Raw genomic sequence first — 24,101 nt, 5'->3', positions numbered from 1 at the left:
CTGATGTTCGAGATGCTTTACCAATCCTTGCCACAGTCTGTCTTCTAGTTTTTTCTTACCGCTGGACATTTGCATTGGCTGCTGTCACCTGGAATGACTGCCAGGGCTAAATGAGCTGATATTTTTGCCCTTATGTGTTCATGGAGGCCCTCCAACTACAAATCAAAAGAGATCCCAATTTAGAGCATTTGGAATCAGCACTGGAAAATGATGCCATTTATGAATATATTCTTGGTTTCACAGTTGACAACACTATATTCCCTTGAGTACCAAACTTACAGAAACCCCATGGAATGATCTCTCTCTTGGTACAGTCTTTCGAGAGTCAGTGTGAGGTGTGAGACTAATCAGACAGGGGCCTTACCAAATGTCTTTTTAAAATAAACAGCCTAGAAAGATGATGGCAGTTCTTTTATGGTACAGAATAACATGCTTTTACTTATCAGCTGCTGAACAGAGAACTGAATTGATAGAATAATTATTTCAGTTTGCTTTTCACTGACTATCAATGCTCTGATGGTTCAAGAAAGAGCAGGGAAGGTTTCTATTTTCCTTAAAAGGTGGAAGGGGCCTCTGATAACATGGTTGAACATTCTCATTTTACAGATCAAGACTGAGATTAGACGGATTGGCTGCCTCATAGTTACAGATGAGTAGTGCTCCTAACATTCTGCAATACAGCATCACCTTAAAAAGTTAATGTGAACATATAAATATAGGTTTTAATTTTCTTTCCCCTAGTCTACTCTTTCTGGAGGCCATCTCCAATGTCTTCGTACATATAATGCAGTCCAGAACACTTTTCTCCTCTCCACCAAATCTAACCTTCAGACGAATCTACCCAACAAGATTCACTCAAATGTGAAAAAGATGAAGATTATTTACATTATCTTTCGCCATGAACTGCACCACTGCCAAAAGCTTTCCTGGACAATTCTGTACTGGTCTTCCATTTCTTTCACTGGTTTATTGGAGTACAATGGTTTTGAGAAGTACCAATTTCCATTTTAATGAAATGTGATCGCTTCTATTCCAAACACAGAATATTTCTGAATTATAGGCTATTCAAGGCAAATCTTATTAATCTAAATTAAGTAGAGTACTCATATTTACTCTTAATTTTCATTTTTTTCATTTACTTCTCCACATAGCTCTACAGCCCATGATGAGAACTTTTATAATCAACACACCTTATTTCTCCCTCTACTTCAAGAAGGATAGGAACTAAAAAGATAAGAATTTCCTTAAAGGAGGTGGATAGCTCAGCTTACTTGGATGATTCTGGGAGGGGCCACTATTCACTTCAGCCATAGGGCATGGACAGAAAAGATGGACGACTTTCTGGTTCCACTTGAGTGAGGGGTTTGTTTTGCTTCTTTTACGTTTTTTCTCTCCCTGAGATCAATTTTCATACTGTGGTTTTGTTACTAATCAATGACACACAAAAAAGGGGTTCCAATGCTTTAGGACTTTTGGGGACCTTGGATTATCTGTGCCTCTCCTCTCTTTAGTAACCTGGGGAATGGAGAACAGATGGTACTGCAATGCCAAAATGGCCTCTGGAAAGGAGCATCACCTTAGTTTCCTTACCTGTAAGCAGCTCACACACCATCCTGAGGGCCAATTACTTGTAATGATTTAATTACACATATGGTTTTAAACCACCTTCTACCCAAACCACATGCTCATAAAGTAACAATTAAAAATATTTAATATTAAACACAGCAGGAATCCTTGTTTCTAATTTTTTTTTGCAAAGTCTACAGTTATTTGAAGCTACTTTTACCAAGTTGAAACTTGTGATCACGTAGATATAGAAGCCTTCTGAGACTTCACACATGAACTGAGATCAACTGTTAAAAAAAAATCATTGCGAGGAAGGTTTGGGGTTTTGTTTTGCTGTTGTTGTTGTTTTTGGTACTTGACGCTGAACATTTACATTTTATAATACCATGTGAGCTGGAGTGGGTTTTACCTGGATTCCTCGGAATCCGCTTTCTGCGATCTCGGAACGCTGCACCTGATTGCAGGGCTTCTAGAAGATTATCCATCACGCCAGTCTCATCACCCTCTGGAGGAAGGGAGAAATCGGAATTAATCTTGGAGCAATTAAAGTTAAACTACGGGAAAATAAAGGGAAAAACTCCTGTCAGATTTACATAATACCCCTAAATTAAAGACATATATCTGTTTTAACATAATGGATCCTGTCAGTTTCTGGCACCGCAGACTACTTTGCTTATTACGCACCATTAAGCAAAATTCATGCCAATCCCACTGTTCTTTCAACTTAAAGACCTTGTCTTTTGTATTATTGATGACACGCTCAGTATGCAAATAAACAGTAGCTGATCAGCTACTGCTGCCTTCCTGTTAAGATTCTTCTAAGATATTCCTCAGCAAGAAACCACTGACCCGGCTTAATGCAATCAATGCACAGGGCGTAATTTGATGAAGCGGAGTTACACAAGGTTAAATACTGATTGTATTAATACCTTCAGCATTCAACCATCATCTGCGATTATCTTAAAAGACACTATTTGCAAAACACATTTGCATTCAATTCGTACCTAATCCATATCCTTTACCCATTTTGAAATGCTGACATTGTAGAAGGAAAAGGTGACCACATCATCTGAAAGGCCACATTTTACATCTGAGAGACATTCACCAGAGTCTCATCACCCCTTTTAGAATGCGGTTGTGTTTCTAAGCTGTTCCTATGGGAAGGAACCATTAAGAATCCAGGAATGGAGTATTCAAAAAATGTTCATGGAAATTCCTAATGGAAATGGAATGAAAACATTTCATCCTACTCTTACCTTTGACAATTCTGGCCATCAAAAACACTTTTAAGATCTGTTAGAGCAAGGGGTCCATTGCCAGAAACTCTCTACTATGCTGTGAACAACCCACTGTGAGCTGAGGGCCCTCTTCTCAACTGGCCTCACTGATGAAAAGGACGCTCACCAGGTGGTGAATAGAGTGGTAGCTAAGTGTGCGGGTCTGCAATAGAGACCATTTGTAGGCAGGAGGATTAAGAGAAGAAAAAGGGATGAACGAGAGAGAGAAATTGTTTCTGATGTTATTCCAAAGCAAAATTAAAATCCTACTTTGTGTAAAGAATTGACTGTGGGGTATCAGATGACAGGAAAAAATATTCTCTTATGGGGCAAGAATAAGCTATAATCTTTGATTATGCTCTTCATTTGACATGAGATTTCTTCAATGTTACAATCATTTATTCTCTTGAAATGAATTCTTTAGGAAAGGATTTTGAATTAAAAATAAAAAGGAAACACAGAGGTTCTCAGGTAGACAATTTGGTGAAAACAGGAAGTAGAACCCCCAGTGACTAAACAGGGAAAGAGGATTGTGCACTCTTAGGAACATTAAGGCTGCAGACTCATGTGAACTATCATCACCTGCCCTTTACAATAGAAAGAAAAGAGGAACTGAAAGAAGTTTGGCATGGCTAGAATGTATCTGGGAGAATTAAATTTTACGCAGTAGGCACTTTACATTGGTTGTATCTTTTAATCCTCCCAGTGACATATTGAAGCAGGCATTATCTTATTTTTTCAGCTGGGGATACTGAAACTTTAAGCATCTTGCTCCAGATCACACAGCTGGCATGTGGAGGGGCCCAGGCAGAAACCCAGATCAATCTTTGCAAGACAGCTAGAAGAAGCTGAAATGGACTAGGCATGTGGTGGCCAGATGATGAAACATCATAATGGTATTGTTAAAAAAGAGATGATGGGCCCAAAAGGGAGTCACCTGTGCTATGACTCACATCACCAAATGGAGACTTAATACCTAACCTAACCGCAGTTTCAGCCTCTCCCAGGAATGTCATTTTAACCACTTGGTCTAGAATTTTCTGGTCAATACTAGTAAGGAAATCTGCCGGATAGACTCCCCGCTGTCCCACAAAAGAAGGTGATCTTGCTTGAACAATCCACTCTTCGCTAGAATAACTTCCTTGTCTACCTCCTTCTGCCTATAAAAATCTTCCATTTTGTATAGCTCTTTGGAGCTCCTATTTGCTAGATGAGATGTTCCCTCATTCATGATTCACTGAATAAAGTCAATTAGGTTTTTAAAGTGTACTCAGTTGAATTTTGTTTTTTAACACTATGATATGGGCTTGAGCACTATCTTATAAGACAACACTCTCCAATAGATATATAATGCAGGCCACAAATGGAGCCACAGAAATAATTTTAAGTTTTCTAGTAGCCATAGTCAAAAACTAAAAAAAGAAACAGGTGAAATTAATTTGAATATGCAATAAATAACTCAACAGATACAAAAAATTATGTATCTTGCATTCTTTTTAACAGATCAAGTCTTAGAAATCTAACATGTTTTTATTTCGGCATATTTCACTTCAGATTAGCTACATTTCAAGCGCTCAATAGCTATATGTGGCTCGTGGCTATTGTATTGGGCAGCACAGCTGTAAGCAATATAGGAAGTGACTTGATGAGGTTTATACTTAGAAAGACTTGTTAGACAGCACTATGGAGGATTACATGACAGAAGGCAGGGAGATGTTTAGGAGTGTAGGATAACCATCTAAGAGACAAAAGACTGAACTAAAGGGTTAGCAGAGTGAATAGAGAAGATGGGTATTTTAAAGGTATTAATAGTAAACCTGGCTAGGAGGGTGAGATCAGGGGGCAGGGAAGGGGTCTAGATGACAGGGGATAACCAGGCTTGAAATTTTTTATTTTTATTTTTTGAGGAATATGTAAGTAGAGAAATCCAGTAAGAAGTTGGAAATATGAATCTGGAACCAAGAAGTGAAGTCTGGGTTGGAGCTAAGGATTAGAGTTCTGTTGGAAGATGGGTGAGGTTAGCCTGAGATAATCATGTATGAGAAGGAAGGGGACAGGATACAATTCCTGAGGATCCCAGTTTTTAATAGGCAGTCAGGAGAAGCAGAAGTGCAAAGAAGACACAGAAGGAATTTTTAGAGCTATAGAAGTATAACCAGAAGAGAACTACAATACAACTGAATTTCATGTATCCTTATAAAAAGTTATTACAAAGACAATGTAAGAAAGATGAATATATGTATAGAAGTGAAGAGAACAGAATACCAAACAGTATGTATTTATGATTTTACATAAATAATATGCAAACATGAAAAAATTTTATAGCATAACGACATTATGGATGCCATGTCATTAAAATTCTTTAATGCTATCATTGTTTATAGACTAAAAAGATGGAAAGAACAAATATGACATAAAGTAGAGAGGAATGAAAAAATAAATCTCTTTGCTTAATTTAATGGTTGCCATCTGACAACACTTATCAAAATATTATGCTAGATCACTCATAGGAATAGAAAACATACCATAGTTACCAAAGGGGAAAGCAGGGGGAGGAATAAATTAGTAGTTTGGGATTAGCAAGATATACAATTACTATATATAAAATAGATAAACAACAAGGACCTACTGTATAGCATAGGAACTATATTCACTATCTTATAATAATATATAATGGAAAAGAATTTGAAAAAGAATATATATATATGCATGTGTATGTGTGCATGTGTGTGTATATATATATATATATATATATATATATATATATACACACACATATATACATATACACATATTTATATTTATATTTGGTCAGTGATTGAATCATGTGAGGTTGATAGTTCACATAGAATCTCCCAGTTCACAGAACCATTAATTCTTACTTACATGTGATTAGCAGTGAGTAGTTGTTTTGATTTTTAAAAATTTTTTGGTCTATGAGATGAAACTCAGGGGAAAAACATCTTTTATGTGTTTTTTTTCATTGAAAAGGAAAATAGCTTTATTGAATTACATAGAAAAATGTGTTTTCTTACAACTTACAATTACCTATTTTCCTGAGTGAAAGAATATCAAGGAGAAATTTGGTAATGCTTTTTAGCCACTAAAGTGGTAATATACAGGCATGTCTGAGAAATAACAATTCAGAGGCAACTTTCTAATCTTTCATCCTGAAATTAGATCACAGGTAGTATTAAGGAGCTAGAAGGGCTGCATGCAGTCCAGTGGGCTCTGTGGAAGCTACTTATCTTTGTGTAGAATGAAAGGCATAGAGTGTACTTTCTATTTCACGTTTCCAACAGAGTTGGTCATTCAGTGGATGGTGAATGCTCACTGATTTCAATTTTCAGCATCAGTGCTTACCTGTGTTGTTGTGTTGACTTAATTTACCCAGAAGTGTCTGGAGATGCAACAGATTAAAATGAGCACTAAGTAAATTAATTATCTCTACTACACCTTTATGCAAGACTATTCCTCGATGGCTAGCGTAAACTTATTGAGAGGGAATTCTCTATGGTTTATCATATCTGTGCATATTTTGTGGGCACAGGCATTGATGACCTTTGTTCTGGATTATCTTTTCCAGGATGTTTCTTCTAGTGAACAGCCTTGAAGATACAGTGTCTCCCTCCAGAGCAGATAGTAGGTTTGTTTCCATTGAAGACAAATTTTATCTCCCTCTAGGGCAGATGTCAGATAGGTTTGCTTTTAGTCCATTATAAAAGATTTGGGTTCTCTAAGCCTGGGTTTCCCAGCTGTGACACAAACCCACTGTGTGTGTAGCAACTGCCTGGGCCCACCCTGGTGTCACCCTGTGGGAGTTGGAGGGCAAGGGAAAGCAATTCGAGCATAAAGCTCACACTGCTTGCTGTGCTGTGAATAACAGTTCTTTGTCTCTGATCCAGGAATCCTGTGTCTTCTGCCAGCATCCCTGAAATTGTGGCAGACTGACTTGTTAGCATGCAAGTAGAGTAAAATCTGTGACCCGTCACGGTTTTTTAAAATACTCTGCAGTCTCCTCCCTTTTTATCAAACATTATTAATGAGGAGACTCCTTATTCCTCTAGGAACCTAAACACCTAGTGCTTTGGACTATCACCTTAACTAAGACCCAATTCTAGTTCATTATTCCTCAAAAATGACTATAGAAAAGCCAATACTATAAAAATCATTTCCTAAGATCCTAACAGCCTGGGCATAATGGCTTCTATATTCACTACTAGAGTCTCCTTAAATTCTCAATTGTATAATTAAGGCTTTCTGGAAAAGTTGAGCTGCTTGAAGTTGAAGAAGTCATCATCAATCAACCAATAAAAATGACCCAAAAGTCAATAAAGTGACCCAAAAGAAGCAAAAGGCTTCCTAATGAGGGTAGGACTCTACCATGTGAAATATTACTTATGTAGATTTAATAATTAAAAAAGTAAAACCATGTCCTCAAAGAGTTGGGGAAGACTCATGGAAGAATTAGGGCTTAAGTCAAGCCTGCGAAAAAAAATCACATTAAAAAAGGTGAATAATGACCAGTTTAAAGGGACTAAAGTCTAGGTTTATTAACTCCTTGTGTAAATGCATATGCTTACTTGCTCACGTTCTCTCTGTATATGTATGTGCATGTGTGTGTATAAATTGACAAATACTGTAACGCACAGAACTTGTGTACAGGTTGATAAAATGTGACAAGTGCCTATACCCACGTAACCACCACCACGATGAAGATATTGAATGTTTCTATCACCCCCAGAAAGTTCCCTCTTGCTCCCACCACTCAGAGGCAACCTCTGCTCTGATTTCTATCACCATATATTAGTTTTGCCTGTTTATACGTTAAGAGGGTAAAACGTGTTGAGGTGGTTTTGAATCAGTGTAGCTACCTGAAATCAAACATGCATGGTGTACATGATAAACCATGAGGAAAGCAACATCCGTGCAATATTCTAAATGGCTTGGGATATCAAAGGAAGAAGGCTGAATATGATTAAAGGGCTTCTAAAGAGCCATTGGTAGATCTTCAGCAAGATATGACGTGATAGAGATGACACTGAAGATCAGCCTCTCGGTATTATGCAAAATGGACCAGAGTGGAAGAGAAATTATACAAAGACTACAATTGAATTTGCAGTGACAAATATTATTCTGCATATAATGCTGGGCAAAGTAGAATGGTCAATTTTGGCATTATTGGTAAAAGACTGAATAGAACAGTAAAATTGGTTTTGTGAGCAAGGTCATACGCAGTAGTAAATGGAAGCTGACAGCATAAGAAGGCAGTGAGAAGTGGAGTGCAAGAAAAACCAGTGTTAGATTCGATCTTTTCACACTATCTATTTTGGCCAGATTAAGACCATGCTGCAAGACGTATGGATATATAGATGACACAAAATTAGAAGACTGCTCACTTATCAAAAAAGAAGGAAACAAAATTCCTTCTCTGGGATCTTAAAAAAAAATAAAGGTCTGGGACTGACAAATCACTCTCATAATTCAACACGGTAAGAGGTAAGACATGACAAAAATCTGAGCAACTTGGATTTCAGTCCACAAGCATCTAGAAAGCCTCTACCTGATGGGAGGTTTTTGTTAGTTTGCAGTTTAATTGGAAGTGAGTGAAGAATGGAGATAATGGTGACTTGGAAAACCAACAGATGGTAACTAAGATAACAGTCTATGAAGTTATTTATGGCCCGGAAAAGTGTTTAAGAGAATCCAGATATTATTCCATAGAGATTAAAAGAGAGCATAAATAGAATGCATAAAGTTCTAAGGGAAATAATGAAGGCAGATGCTCCTGTTCAAAAGAAGGAAACTTTCAAGAAAGAAAAGAGGACACAGGAGCTTCGAAGAAATTACCAGAAACCACAGGATGAGCTAGGAGCAGAGTAGTAATTACATTATGCAGCAGCTAAAGATTTGTAAAACAAAACAGAAAAACACTACACTCCCAGGTTGAGGCCTTGCACACAGTGGTATGCACCAAAACGCAAAATTAATTTCAGAGCAATTACAGTGAAAACGATAGGGGAAATGTTGGTTAGAGACTTCATTCATTCCGTTAGCTCATCCCCTTGCCCGAATAGATAACAGTTTCCTATAGCGAAGGAAAACATCAGATTCAAATAAACTTCATAGTGAATACTACTCTTCCTTACTGATTTTAATTTAAGCTTCATGTGGTAGGTACATTTTGTCATGGAATAAATATTGGATTCTGGTTCACAAGCTAAATGGATATTCCACTCCAAAGTGATGAGGTGATTTCTCTGCGCATATCTCCATGGTAGGTGCTACCTAAAAGTTTGTCGGGATAACTAAATTGGCAAGTTAACTTTCCCTGACATATGTGCACTTTAAAGAGCTGCTTGTGAACACACTTACACACTTGAATGGATTTCTACTAGTAATTTCAGTGAAGGAACTTTTTTCCGGCCAGAGGCACCTTTTGTCTTGCCTACGGTAAGACAGCTTGACAGTAAATGGTAGTTAAAAAGTAATGTTTATGCGTATTCATTTTTTCCCAGTTACCTCGATGCTAGAAGATTGGGAGAAGAAAATTACACATTCTATAAATAAGCAAATACCCAATAAACCTGAATGTTAACGCTTACCAGAAAACCACTGTTGATGCCTCTGGTAAAATATCTCACATTTGATATTTTAAATAATTAATATTTCAAAGAGACCTTTGAAATACTCTGTCTTATCAGAATTAATCATCTACTCAGGGCAGGGAACACCTGGGAAGGGAGAACTAAGCAAAAACAAACTTGGAAAAAGAAGAGATTTAACTCGATTCAAAACCATCCACCAGAGTAAATCTCAGTTACTTTCTGAAAAGATAAAACAAAGATGTTTTTGGAGGTAGGAATATTTGTAATATCTGCCATTTATTGAGCGCTTACTATATGTCAGGCCCTGTTCTGAGGGATTTTCATTGGATCCCCACACCAACGTATTTTTCAGATAACAAAACTAAGGCATATTTAGGTGAAGGAACGTGCTCAAGGTCCCATAGTTGGGAGCTAACGGAACCAGTATTAGAACCTGGGGAGCATGTCTCTAGAGCAAACAATAGCCCCAGCGGTCAAATCTAGCTTACCACCTGTTTTTGTACAACCCACATAATTAGAATGGTTTTCATATATTAATTTCTTTTTAAATCAAAAGAAGGAGAATCTTTTGTGTTACACAGAAATTTCCTCACATTCAAATTTCAGTCCATAACTTTTATTGGGAAACACAGCCATGCTCACTCATGATGTATTGGTCCATGGCTGCTTTCAAGTTACAACAGCAGAGTTGATTAGTTGAGACCATGACCTTTTCATCCTTGAGGCCTAAGATACTATCTGGCCCTTTACAGAACAAAGTTTGCTGACCCCTGCTCCAGAGCACACCCGGTCAACATCGACATCATGCTATTGGACCTCACAATCTGCCTCTGAGGTGCTGGTGGATCTTGGCAACCTCTGAGTCAGTAAAACAAGGGCTCACCATGGGTGGAAGGTGGGAAAGAAGACGAGCAGTCAATGTCAACCTACTTGAAATCAAGATCCTTCCATTTAGAGGGCCAAAGCCAAGAAAGAGGAGTGTTCATGACGGGCTATTTCTTAGGAAACAGACTAGCCTACAGATGGCTGTCCTTGGGTCAAGACTCAACCTCTGGCCCAGTCTGAAGGTAGGGGAGGACTGCATGGCACAAATCATGGTCAGCATTGCTTATGATGCTGCCTATTGCCACTTGCCTCAGAAAAGGAGCTGAAGGCATGCACTTCTGATATGCATTATCATAACTCAATAGTGTAATTTACATTGATGTTTCAAAATGGGAGAGCGAAGGATTTACCTTTAAGCTTTGAGCTAAATCCCTCAATAATTCCTTAAGAAGAGTTCAATAATCTGCTCCAGGAGAGAGCCAGTCTGACTGAGCATGGCTGGATTCTTTCTCAATCAACTAGAATGGGATTTGTACTTCTAGCAATCTCGCTCCTGCCTCCTGATGGAATTGAAACAAGTTGCTGAAAAATAATTATTTAGAAAGCAGAACAAAGTGTCACTGGCCAGTCCGTGGCCTTTCTTTCTTGGACTCTGGGAAGTGATCTCAGTTTCAAGGTTTCTAGTTCTCTTCTATGATGGAGATGCATTAATTCACCATCCCACTATTTACTCTCATTCCCATTTCCAAGCCCAAATCATCAGCTACCCCCGAACAATGTTATTTCTAAAATTTCCTATCATCTCAGACTCAATGAGTCTCAGACTGATTTAATCACCCACAGATTTCCCCACGTAATCAAACCCCTATTGACGTCTTACCCCAATCTTCTCATTTTTGATTATCCCTCAGGCTGAGAACCTTTGAATGGTCTCTAGTATTTTTTCCTCATCTCCAAAGCCAAGCAGTGGCTAAGCTGCACCACTTCTTCACAGGTAATACAGAGGTTCCTCCCTAAGTCTAACTAACATTTATCCCTTAACCTGAATTACTGCTACATGAACCAACTTGGTGAATTCTGTTTCTAGTCTCTCCTATTACTGATACTAAACTGTAACTTTCATCACGTTATCCTCTTTTCCAAGTTTCATGTTCATCACGTCCAATCTAAACTCCAGTGGCCCCATTAATTATTTCCAGATTTTTCTTTGGCTCCTCCAACCACCCCAACCAGGCTACCTTTCCTTATCACTCTGTACATATCCTAAGTGTCCACACCTATATGTCTTCCCTCATGTACCTAATTTTAGAAATAAAAGATTGATGTAAATTCTAAAGAAAAAAGCCAGAAACAAGAGAGATACTTTATACGTTCAAGTTTAAATAGATATGGCTTTTAAAAGATTATTAAATGATATACAGCTGAATCATCCTGCTGTACACCTGAAACTAACACAACACTGCAAATCAACTATACTTCACTTGAAAAAAAAAAAAAGACTATTAAATGAATATACTGCAGCTTACCAGATGTAGTCAAGAGGTCAAACTCCTAGAGTGAGTGCTTTGGAAACATAAATGGCCTAAATTCAGGTAATTTACACAATTTATACAAACACATATTAACAAAATTCTGCTCTATTAAATAATTAAAATTTAGATAGACCTTAATTATATGCTTTACTAAATAAGAGGAAGTTGGTCTCCAGTGGAAAAAATTTAATTTCTAAATAAATAAATAAATAAATAAATAAATAACTCACTCACTTACTCACTCACTCCCTAAGGCAGATACTCATAGTAAATTTAACATACTGCTAGTACCATTTAATTGAATTCAACCTTTAAATTAAAAAAGAATAGATATTAAAAATAATATAGTAACTGTATATTAGGTGGTATTGCCTTTTGGTGTTTCAAACAATCAAGGCAACAGTGACTAACCTCTTCATTACTTTATAATGTTCATCTGGGAAAAAAATAGCTCTTCCAAGTTCAAATTTTCTACAATTGAAACCCACAGAGCTCCTAAGAACACAGGGCAATAAAGCATAGGGTGCTTCATTAGAGGAAGTCTATAATTACAGATTACTGAGTAAATAATACGAACGCCATTGTATTACATGGGAGTCAATTAGTTAGTAGAAAATGGCATAAAATTACAAAATTAGGTACCAATACCTCAGAGATATAATTATGTCAATTTCTGAACATTATGTAGTTCTTTTATAATAAAGTCATGGATGATAATTATGCTTAAAGAACTTGCTAAAAGCTGGTAAAAACCAGAGAAATGTCAGCATTTAAAGACTGTCATTCCTTGGAGCTTAACTTCATAAATGCTTTACTTTGATGTGTCTACTTGACCACTGCATTTCTTTTTTATTTTATTTTTTATTTTAATTTAATTTTATTTATTTATAACCTTTTTCATTGAGTTATAGTTATTTTACAATGTTGTGTCAAATTCTAGTGTAGAGCACAATTTTTCAGTTATACATGAACATGTATATATTCATTGTCACATGTTTTTTCACTGTGAGCTACCATAAGATCTTGTATATATTTCCCTGTGCTATACAGTATAATCTTGTTTATCTATTCTGCATATGCCTGTCAGTATCTACAAATTTTGAAATCCCAGACCCCTGCATTTCTTTGCTCTTTTCTTTTAAATTCAAAAACTTCCATGGTTTCTATCATATACTATTTTATTAAGTAACTATGTTGCTGTCCAGTGACTATTGTGTAACTACTGTTTGTAAATACTGTTATATTTTCATTAAAACGGATAGAGCTCTGTTCAGACTTGCAAGTAGGCACTTAATTTTTTACTTGGGATTAAGTAGAAAAGATTTACAATTTCAAATTTGCTTCACCCATGTCTCTTCTTGGGACAGTAGGCTCTGGAGAGGAGAACCGGGAGGACTTAGACACAGTTAATCAGCACTGCCTCAATCATACCCTCAGCCCATTCCTTACGTAGCTTTTAATTCACTCTCACAGGCTATCAGCACATGGCCACTGGACACTTACACGGTGGAGAGCACTGTACGAAACGGAATGGTAAGGCATCTTTCTAAGACCCATTGATGCAAAGAGGACAATTATGCATTTCTTTCACTGTGCAGTCAAATTTGGAACTTAAGAGAATTTTTGGCTAATAAAGAGCCTTGCCAATCAAGCTGAATAAAAATGAAATATCCTTTAATATGCAATATATCTGAAGAACAGAAAGAAAAATACCATAGATTTGGGGCTCCTAGAACAATAATTTAATAGAACACTCTCATTTTTACATTACAATTTGGGCATGGCTCAAGTGTTTGCAGAAGCCAACGTTCTACCATCTAGAAAAGGCAGTTATTTTTGTATAGTCCATGGACTGCTAAATTACCTCAGAGAAATGTGGTATCAAGGGAGGAACTCATGATTTTCTTAAATAAAGAACATTAAAAAGATTTTATTTTGCTTGTCCACTGAACAGTAATCATCTTTAACATTCTTGATTATTTTCTGTCTTGTAGATCAGTTAAAAAAAACTTCAAACACAAATATCTGTTACTCTTCAAAAATTGAGTGAAAAGTGGTAGCTGCCAAAAGGTTGGAGAGGGAGGAAGTTACTAAACAGTCTTTGGCAAAGATTTAGGACCAGGCGATATTTTGGGATTTTTTATGATTTGTTCACCTAAACTCATCAGTGAAATCTTTGCATACAATCTGATTTCATTTGACTGTTTATTTCCTATTTATAGCCTATATCAACAGGGGGAAATTGCAGTCCACAAAGAAATGATAAGGACAATTTTTCACTCAGCACCTCCATGGCAGCTGGTGATTCTGAGTATAAGGGAAATTTATCCCCATCCTTTAGAAGGAATACGCTACTTATGGTCTTATGATGTATGGAATCCTGGGTCTTCAAGAGGACTAGGATTTTATACTTCAGGAAAAAGAATAAAAAAAAAAAGGTACCACGATTTCTTTAAAGCAATTACCTGCCTTGTGAGGCTTTAAAAATGCCATCATATTTGTTTTAGTAACTAAGCACTCACATTAGCATTGTCTTGAACAAAGAAGAAGTATATTTAGAGAATCTATTCACTGCTGAAATCTTCTTTATATCCAGTCTAGAGGAAACCATTTTAAGGTGCATCCTGAATTTGGGAGTAAAGTGAGGAAGAGGTCACTTCCACTGAGACTCAAATCGGGAGAAGTCAACATGTGCTGGACGGATTAATCATCCTCATGTAAGAGGTGACTTGCAAACAGGTGGCCAAGGAAACCTTGTCAACATCCAGCTCCATCCAAGAAATGACAATGTCTCTTAATCTCATTAGAATGACCAGGGCATATTCATTTGGGACAATAATAAAGAAAATGACAAATTAACCAGCCACAGTGTATTTCCTCTGAAGAAATACTATGCAAACAGGAGAACTGTATCCACAGGAGACCAGACTACTGATCAGGTGACTTCCTAAGGTCTATTTCTCAGGGTGGCCCTGCAAGAACAGGGAGTGGGTTTTCCTACTTGAAATCTCACTTTTGACACCAAAAAATCTGCTAGAAACTTCTCTGAAATGTCAAGCTTAGATAGTATTGTCAACTAAGATAGAGTTTGAGTTTCATACACAATCACAAGTGGTTAAGTAATAGCAGAACGTTACCTTTCTGTTTTGGGAATTAATGTGTTTTTTTTAATTATATTGAACCATGTGAGGTTGCCATTTTAATAGGCCAAAAAGTAGCCAAACAGTAACAATTTCCTATGGTTCAAATGAGTCTTTAGGGATATAATGAAGCCATCTGAACCATTACCAACCCTCTGAAAAAATATTTTGAAACAGAAGAGGGAAGACTATACAATGCAGGAGGCTACGACAAGAGGCATTTTAAAACGTTTTCTAAAATGCAGGACTTGAAAAGCACAGTCTTCCTAATAGTCCCGATTTTCCACAACTCCACCCTCCACGTTCTAACACTATGTGAGTCATCAATACAAAATCAAGACAGGCCAGTGCTCGGCACACAGTTGGCAGGTCCTCTGGGCTATTATGTTCATGATGGCAAGGTTGCCGATTTTTCACTGAGGTCAATAATTTGCTCTTCTTTCCCTAAAGCTTAGGAATGGTTTTGCAAGATCTCCCAGAACTCTGTCCCTTGCCCCTACTCCAGCAGAGGGATGAGAGGCAGCTTATCTTGTCATTTTAATGAAACATCTTTGAGGTATGATTTCACTGGGGAGAGATTTAGAAATCAAAGCTTAAGTCGGGCTGTGAAAGTAAGTTATGCGGTACTGAGCAAAACACAATCTCTAGAACTCATTTTTTCCCTCAGCAAGCATTAATGAATGTCAAGCCTTTATAGATTAGTTAATATACTTAAGAGATAGAGAATGCATGTTTGTTTTCCCAAACCCTTGATGCAGCCAGTACCTTGGTGAGAACTGAATAAATAAATCCACTCATTGCAGTAATCTTCAGAGAAAAATTCAACAATTTTGCCCCCAAAAGTCATATTTATTTTTTTCTATTGTAGGCACATGAAATAATGACAATTGCTTCAGTATTACCTAGAATATCAATATATCTGCCACATTTGCACTTTTTCATTAATTGTAATTTTATTTTTCTGTATTAGAATTTATCAGATAGAAAACCAACCAACCAACCCGGTTCAATCAAACATCTAATTACATTTTTCATGTGCTCTGTCATTTTAGTGAGTATCTTGTAAGAGAATGCCAGAATGACTTTTATTAATGTCAGAGAATGCATTTTTTCCTTTTGACAAAAGAAGAAAAGACCTTTCACATTCAAAATTCAATTTTTTCTCCTAACATTTCCAATATGACACAAACATATGGTAAATAAAATTATTCTAATAAATATTAGAGCCAGTGGACCAGTAAGGAAGACTCTGAGCATGCTGTGAATCTACTGAATACTAAAGAGCATCTGAAATATAAAAATCATTGAACTTTTAATAAAAACTAAATAATTCAATAGTTTTTTTTATTTAAAAAAAAGAGAAACATATGCAACAATAATGATTAACCAGGATATGTCGACATCTCAGAAAGGGCTGACAAATGGACAAATGTGATAAAGTTTTCAAGAATTTTGCATGGCGAAATATACTGGTTAGAAGAGTCTGCTTTTTATTTCCTCCACAAGAATATAATTAAGGTTAGGTTTGGAAATAAAGCACTTTGCCTGAAGTAAAGGAATAAGACACATCAAATAATTTAAATAAAAAGAAAAGAATAATGATTGTACTCAAGAGCAATGGAATTTGAGAGGAATACGAGTACACTGGTCTCTCCCGGGACATTAGGATTATGAATGTTACTATACTTTCCTTCTCCTGGGACATTTAGAAACATGTTGTTTAACCATTTGCCTTACAGAGTTACATACAGGCATACCTTGAGGCAGGGAACTGACCTGCATAATCTAGAGAGCATCTTCCTGTTTTATGAAAACCAAATCACAGAAAACAAACTCAAAGGATTGATATGACTCCAAGTGAACTCAGCATTAAGTACATACAGACTCAAAGACAATGTTGTAGAATGAAATACTATAGGTCTTACGACATTACTTACATAGAATGTGGTGTAAACTATCTGTAGATATGATATCTTAAGCCACTGGGGATTAAAAAAAAAAAGAAATAGGAATCTCTTCAGAAAAATACATGTGAAATTCGAAGCTGTTTGCTCAGAGTATGTAAAGTATTCATCAGAGAAAAATGTTCAAACCTACTTTAGGAGAAATGAGAACTATTTCTTAATATATCCGAAGCAGGCCAAAGAAGATTGTTTCTTGACAGAAGTTGTCATGGGAAAACCTCCCTTTTTTATTTGCTACAGAGATCATGCTGGAATTGATGGGAAGAGAATAGACATTTTAAAATAAATAAAAGAGGTCACTTGCACGAAGAGTTTTTTTTTTTTTTTTTTTTTTTAGAAGTGGATTCTTGTTAAAAGATTCTCACTTTTATTCAAGTTAAAATGATCATTTTGTTCCATGAACAAAGGTGTGGGGATTTTACTTTTTTCGTTCACTGTACACCAAGGCAAAACACAGGGGCTTCCTGGGCATGTGACACTGTGCAGTCACACAGGGCCCTGTGCTCAGAAAGGCCTCATACTTGGTTTAATGTTCTGCTGCTGCTGTCTCAAAATTCTCAATTATCTTTGAACAAGAGGCCCGCATTTTCATTTTGCAGTGAGTATCTGATGCTGGTAAATTAAACCCATCTGTAACATAATAAACTACCTTGATTGTCCATTTTTCATAAATTTCTTATTAATATTTGAAAAAGATTACAAGGTCTTCAAAATGATGTAGTACTGACTACTCCTGATAGTTTCTTCCTGCTATTTTCTTTAACATTCATAGAAGAATTTCCCAGTGGTTAAGGCACTTCCTTTAGAGGGTACACTAACTTTTCCAGCCCAGTCAAGCGTGATGTACTAAGAAAATAGTCTCAGTGCTCCAATTATCATTGCAAAGAAATGCTTGGCTGTTGAAAATAAAATTGAAAGCAGAAAAGACTGAAATAGTGGCTTTGGATTTCCTTTCCTCTAAGTTCATATCCGTGTTTACTTGCTGTCTAAATCCATCCATCAAGAGCAAACAAAAGACCTTAAAGGATGTACAAATAAGAATAATTGTAGAATAAGTATACTTATACTTAACTAATATTTAATACAGAGTAAACTTGCTCTTCACTTGATGTGTTCCTAAACAGGTAATTCATTATCCACCTCCTCCCCAAGATCAAGGAATTCTATTTTAACATATCAGGGATACTGCTACTTAAGGAATTCTTTGGTAACTCATTTTACAAATCAAGTATACACACACAGAACGGAAACGATCATTCCTTAGTAAATCAGTTGCTTGAGTTCATTTTGGTATGCTACAGTTGGAAAAACATAGCAATATCTATCCATCAAAGTCATATTGGACAACACAAATACTCTGCTGAGTTCCCTGTACACTTCCGAGGCCAAGGATATCCTCCCACCTTGTCACTTAAAACTACTTGATTCTGATTGGATCCTGTCACTGGAAGAAGGTTCAAAAATTATAGGAATGTAGATAAGTTCATGAATGTCTTCTTTTTTCTTTTGTTAGATTCCACATATGAGTGATATCATATGGTGAAAAAAGAAGACACTAATGAATATATCTACAAAACAGAAAAAGACTCACAGACATAGAAAACAAACTTATGGTTACCAGGGGGGAAAGGGGGTGGGAAAAGATATATTGGTAGTTCCAGATTTGCAGATACTAACTGCTATATATAAAACAGATCAACAACAAGGTCCTACTGTATAGCACAGGGAACTATATTCAATATCTTGTAGTAATCTATAATGAAAAAGAATATGAAAATGAATATATGTGTGTATACGTATGACTGAAACATGATGCTGTACACCAGAAATTGACACAACATTGTAAACCGACTCTACTTCTATTAAAAAGAAAATTATAGGAATGTAAAGCTTGGAGGATAAATCTCTCATTTTCACAGGTACAAGAATCTGTCGTGACTAAATTAAATAACTAACAACAATGTTACACACTAGCACTGTGGCGTAGTAGAGCAGAATAAGTGGGGGGCTGAGGCAGGCTCTCCTCCCGGCTCCCCTATTTAGCACTAAAGTAGCTTTATGACCTTGAGCAAGGACTGTTCATGTCTCAGCTATTACACTTGTAAAATAAGAAGTTGAGTTGAGTCATTGGAATCTAGGGTTTGTAAATTTTAGTGTGCATTAGAATCACCTACCCCCAAAAAAACCCCCAAAAAACCCTGATTACTGTCTCCCGACTCCTACCTGACTTCTCATTCAGTAGGTGTGGGCTGAGGCCCGAAATTTGGCATTTCTAACAAATCTCAGCTTCCGTTGAAGTTGCTGGTCCGGGGACCACACTTTGAGAACCACTGACCTAGGAGAATGCCAAGAATCTGAAGGTCAGGCAAGACTCTGAACCTACGCACTGGGGGGAGAGCTCCTGAGGCATCTGCCAAAGAGTCACAGGTCTCAACAGGGAAGAGCAGTGTTCTTTCCAATGAAGAAACTCCAACTGAAGGGCAGCACTGCATTCACCTGCCAATTAGCAACAGGAGCAGGGGCAGGGGGGAGGGGGTGGGTGAGCCAGGAGGAAATCAGGAAGTTGCGACCTGAAACTGAGACTAACCAGACCACACAAAGCCCTAAATCAGGAAATAAAGCCAGGCTGAGCACAAAGCTGGATGAACCCTTTTGGCTTGTTGTAAACTAAGGGATTGGAATGACTTAAACCCATGAGTTGGGACACTGGATGAACACCTTTGGGGAGACAGGACTATAGGAATGAGAACTCCAATGAGGAGACATAGAAAACATACTTATGGTGACCCGGGGGGAAAAGGGGTGGGAAGGGATAAATTGGGAGTTCGAGATTTGCAGATTCTAACTATAGATGTATAAAATAGATAAACAACAAGTTCATACTGTACAGCACAGGGAACTATATGAATACCTTGTAGTAACCTATAATGAAAAACAATATATGAAAGCAATATATGTATATATATGTCTAATTAAAGCATTGTGCTCTACACCAGAAATTGACGCAACGTTGTAAACTGACTGTACATCAATTAAATAAAGAAAGAAAGAAAACTTAAATTAAAAAAGAAAAAAGAAAACTCCTATGAGGTTAACGAGAAGGCCAAGGTTCCCAAGTCTTGGGGACGATGTGGGACAAGGCCTGGGTCTCTCTTGGCCCAGAAAGTTCCTAAAGAGGCTTGGCCCAAAGACTTTGCCATCTTCACCCAAAGGAAATTCTAAAAGATGTATTGCAGGCAAAACAAGTAATTTTAGATGTATGGTCTGAAGTACAAAAATGAATGAAGAGCAATATGTGGGTAGTATACATGAACACTAACTGTTAGAAAATAATTATCATATTGTCTTGCTCTAAGGTGGGTAATGCAAGACTCTGACATCAGTACTGTATGCCTTTCTAGCTAGCTTTAAATAATTCAGAGGAACTTGAAAAACTGGGTTATGATAGTCAATTCTGTTATTACACAGACACATACAAATAGATATTTATTTGTGGGAGTCTAATAACGTGTATGTAGATAAATATATATGTGTATATATGAACAGTGTAACAATTATGTATACTGTAACCTTTTTTATACTTCAAAGGTATCTTTGCTAATGAGTTCATCCAGTAAAACCATATCCATATTCACTTGTGAACACACTGAAGTAAAGTTTTATTGATCTCACACATATTTCCACACCCACCAAAGCACATGAAACACCTATGAATATATAATATCTATGTAGCCAAGAATTAAGGTCGAAGTTTGATACATTCTCTCTTATCACTTTTTCTAGATAAGCACTCCTTTAACCTCAGCAAAAATAAAAACATACTGATCAAAGCGTCCGTAATTCCTGAGATGTTCCTAGAAAATTAGAAATGATTAGATATTGCTAAATTTCACATTCTAGCTTGATACAAGCACATACAGTAGGACAGGTCTATTATAACACTCGGGGTATTACATTTCCAAGATTCTGAATCAACCAAATGTTGCTTCGAAATGGAGTGAAACTGAAAAGAGGCCCTCCTAAGATGCCGAATATAATTGTGAAAAGACAATGTGGGGGGAAACATAAGAAAGCAGAAAGTGACTACTTAATTCCTTTCAAATAGAAACTGAATTGCTGAGGCAGTTCTCACCACCTTATTTATATATGGACTCGCTCGCAAATCATGTCATCACCCACCAGGAAGCAATGCATCAGGAAGGGTGCGACAGTGCCACAGTCCCGAAGAGGGGGAGAGAGGTCCAGCTGGATGATAAAAAGGCTTTATCAACACCAAAAATCCCAACGGTTTTATGGATAAATATTATATGAAAGCATTACACGGGAAACAGAAACTAGTTTCAGAAACTGCCTATAGAAAAAAAAAAGATGCTTATAACAAAGGACTCACATTTTGTGAACTGATACTTGGTATTTCTTGAACACCAGAGATTTAAAGATGGCCAACTACCTTATTTATGAGACAAGCAACCAGCTTCTTAACCCCCTCAACTCCCTGCCTCAACAAACAGAACGAAACAAAAACCTGGCATAGGACTCCCATTTTCCATTTAAAGAATACATTTTTTTTCTGTAAGATATGCTACTGTCTGTGTAAATGTGAGAGCACCTTGAGAATACAGACTTCCGCTTTCACTCTGGAATGTAAGTTCCCATCAGCCCTTAGTTACTTTGGACTTTAAAAAGACACATCCTTCAGAAGAAGCATGAACTGCTGAAATCCAGCATATACAACAGCTTTCCCTAAGGTTATAATGAGCTATGATTTTAAAAGGAAGAACTTACATTTTTTTTTTAAATAAAAATACTTACTCTGTTCCTTTGGAGTCTTAAAATGAGAGAGGGGATGAGGGAGGAGGGGCTGGGAAGCACACTGCCAACCCCCTCACCGCCACCCCCTTTTCCACCCACGAAGGGGTACTTTAGGGGTTTCATTTTTGGTCATGGTTACTCAAGTGAAAAGGGCTAGTTTTCTACACACTTGGACCACAGGAGATTACTGAAAAGTCCAGGCTGTACATACTGTGGGGATGGAGCGAGGGGACACTTAAAGCTAATGTAGTCAGAGTTCATCTCCATAGCTCAATCTCCATTTCCCCTCAACATATGATCAGCTAGCCCTTCGAACAAAGCTGCATTGAGTCTTTGAGTGAAGAAAAAGAGATGCAAAGAACAGTATAACAAGACCTAACAACATAATGGATTCCGGTTATGCCAGATAGAGCACTCAGAACCAGTTGCCTCAAACGAGTAAAGCATCTTTTTAAAACACTGGGGAAGACACAGGGGAGGCAGTTTCACACACCATACTGAAGTTCAGTAGAACGAGGTCAGTTAAGCACTCTATCCTGAGACATACACCTTTCATTTTCAATTGTTTTCAAATAAAAAGAGAGAAATCCCCTTTTCAAGTTGGATTGTTTAAATGCACCTACAGCTACTCCTGTCTAGCAAAGGCTAGGCGAGCTCTCCCTACTGATGCATTTCAAAAAAGGTTCAATTGGCAAAAGAAAGCAAGTGCAAAGGGTTTTTGACAAAAGAGGACTAGAGGGAACACATTTTCCTTGCACAGAAATACTGTTCTAGAAAATCAGACGAGGTAGCAACTCAAACCAGGGGTGTGCACATACTGGTGAGACAAACAGGGAATTTGGAAAACTTCAACGTCAGACACTCAACTACATAAAATTATTAGCTTAAAAACTGGGGTTACTCAGACACACATTAATATATATAAAATAGATAAACAACAAGGACCTACTGTACAGCACAAGGAACTATATTCAGTATCTTGTAATAATATATATTGGAAAAGAATCTAGAAAGAAAATACATATGAATGTATATGTATAACTAAATCACTTTGCTATATACCTGAAACTAATATTGTACATCAACTACAGTTCAATCAAAAAAAAATTGGGGTTACCTTATAAAAATGAGAGACTAAATGCTTAAATAAAACAAGGTATTATGGTGGTCAGATGACAGCACAGCCTAACCCAGTGTACGCTGAGAATGAGGTTCTTCGACCACAGAACCAGACAGGTCTGTAAAGAACCCCTGGGACCCTGTCCCACCCTCAGCAAGACTGTGCCTGCCGTTCCCTAGATCTATACACATCCATCCTGTTTATTGATGCTCCAGGTAATTCCTAGGCAGCCCTGTCCAGGGCTCAGCAAACAGAAAAGACTAAATCAAAATCAGGAACTCTGAAATACCTCCTATGATAAAGAGATTATTATTATTATTTTTTACACAATGTACATTTAGAGCCAATTCCAATACTGGTTCCAACAAATAAAAGTATTATGGCATCCATAGTTAATTGCACACTTAAAAGGATAATTATTTTTTGTTTCCAGATGAATCATACCATCATCCTCTGAGCTATTATGAAATAACATATAAAACCCAGTGTTCATTTAGATGACGATGAGGTATTCTAAGCTGTTATAATGTCTTTGTAACACCATTATAACAAAGGCATAACTGCTTTCTTAAACTAAGATTTTTTTTCTCATTTTTTCTCCCACTAACTAGTCAAGATATCATATACTTTACAGATTGTTCATGTGTGAAGGGAGCAACTGAGGACTGAGGATTGATTAGACATAAACAAGAAAAATAGAAGTTTTCATACATTAAAAATGCGTGAAAAAGTGAAATATACATGTTACATGCTGCACACGGTCCTGTGTGAGTGGATGCATACATATACAAACAGATGCAGAAGAGCCATCATTTCTTACAGAAGAGACACACAGAGGGAGAAAGGCTGACAATTAGTAACCCCTTAAGTAGGTTAATGGTGCTGAGTTATCAGACACCACCACTGTGATTAGGGTGTGTCACCCTGCTCAGCACGCTGGGAGCACTCAATAGCTACTTGCAGAATTAAATTAAAAATCACTGAAAGGTTTTCACCCATAATAATCCTCTCGCATATTTAGTGTAACAATAGATTTTGTCCTGATTCTGAAGCAGCCCAGGGGCTCAGGGGTTCAATGTGGGTGGAGCAAATTTAATTTTCAAAGAACAAAAAAAAAAAAAGTCATTAGAGACTCAGTTGGGTCCAGGACAGTTTGTTGGTTCTATGAATCTGTTAGGTGTAATTAAGGACGTGAATCTAAACGCATTTGACGGAGAGCCGAGCCAAACTAATTGCAATGTTGGTATATAACAGCTG

General features: G+C 37.1%; 1 protein-coding gene across 3 annotated transcripts in view; it reads right to left on the bottom strand.

Moving 5' to 3' along the window:
- DIAPH2 (diaphanous related formin 2) overlaps positions 1-24,101 on the bottom strand; it is a 797,042-nt gene that overhangs the window by 154,815 nt on the left and 618,126 nt on the right. For all 3 annotated transcript variants that reach the window (XM_074359371.1, XM_074359369.1, XM_074359370.1), the window contains one exon: positions 1,976-2,071. In XM_074359371.1, the coding sequence (XP_074215472.1) occupies positions 1,976-2,071 (96 nt within the window). The remainder of the gene's footprint in view (positions 1-1,975; positions 2,072-24,101) is intronic.

This window comes from Camelus bactrianus, chromosome X, assembly GCF_048773025.1.
Source record: "Camelus bactrianus isolate YW-2024 breed Bactrian camel chromosome X, ASM4877302v1, whole genome shotgun sequence".
Lineage (NCBI taxonomy): Eukaryota > Metazoa > Chordata > Mammalia > Artiodactyla > Camelidae > Camelus > Camelus bactrianus.
This window is presented reverse-complemented; position numbering and strand designations above follow the sequence as displayed.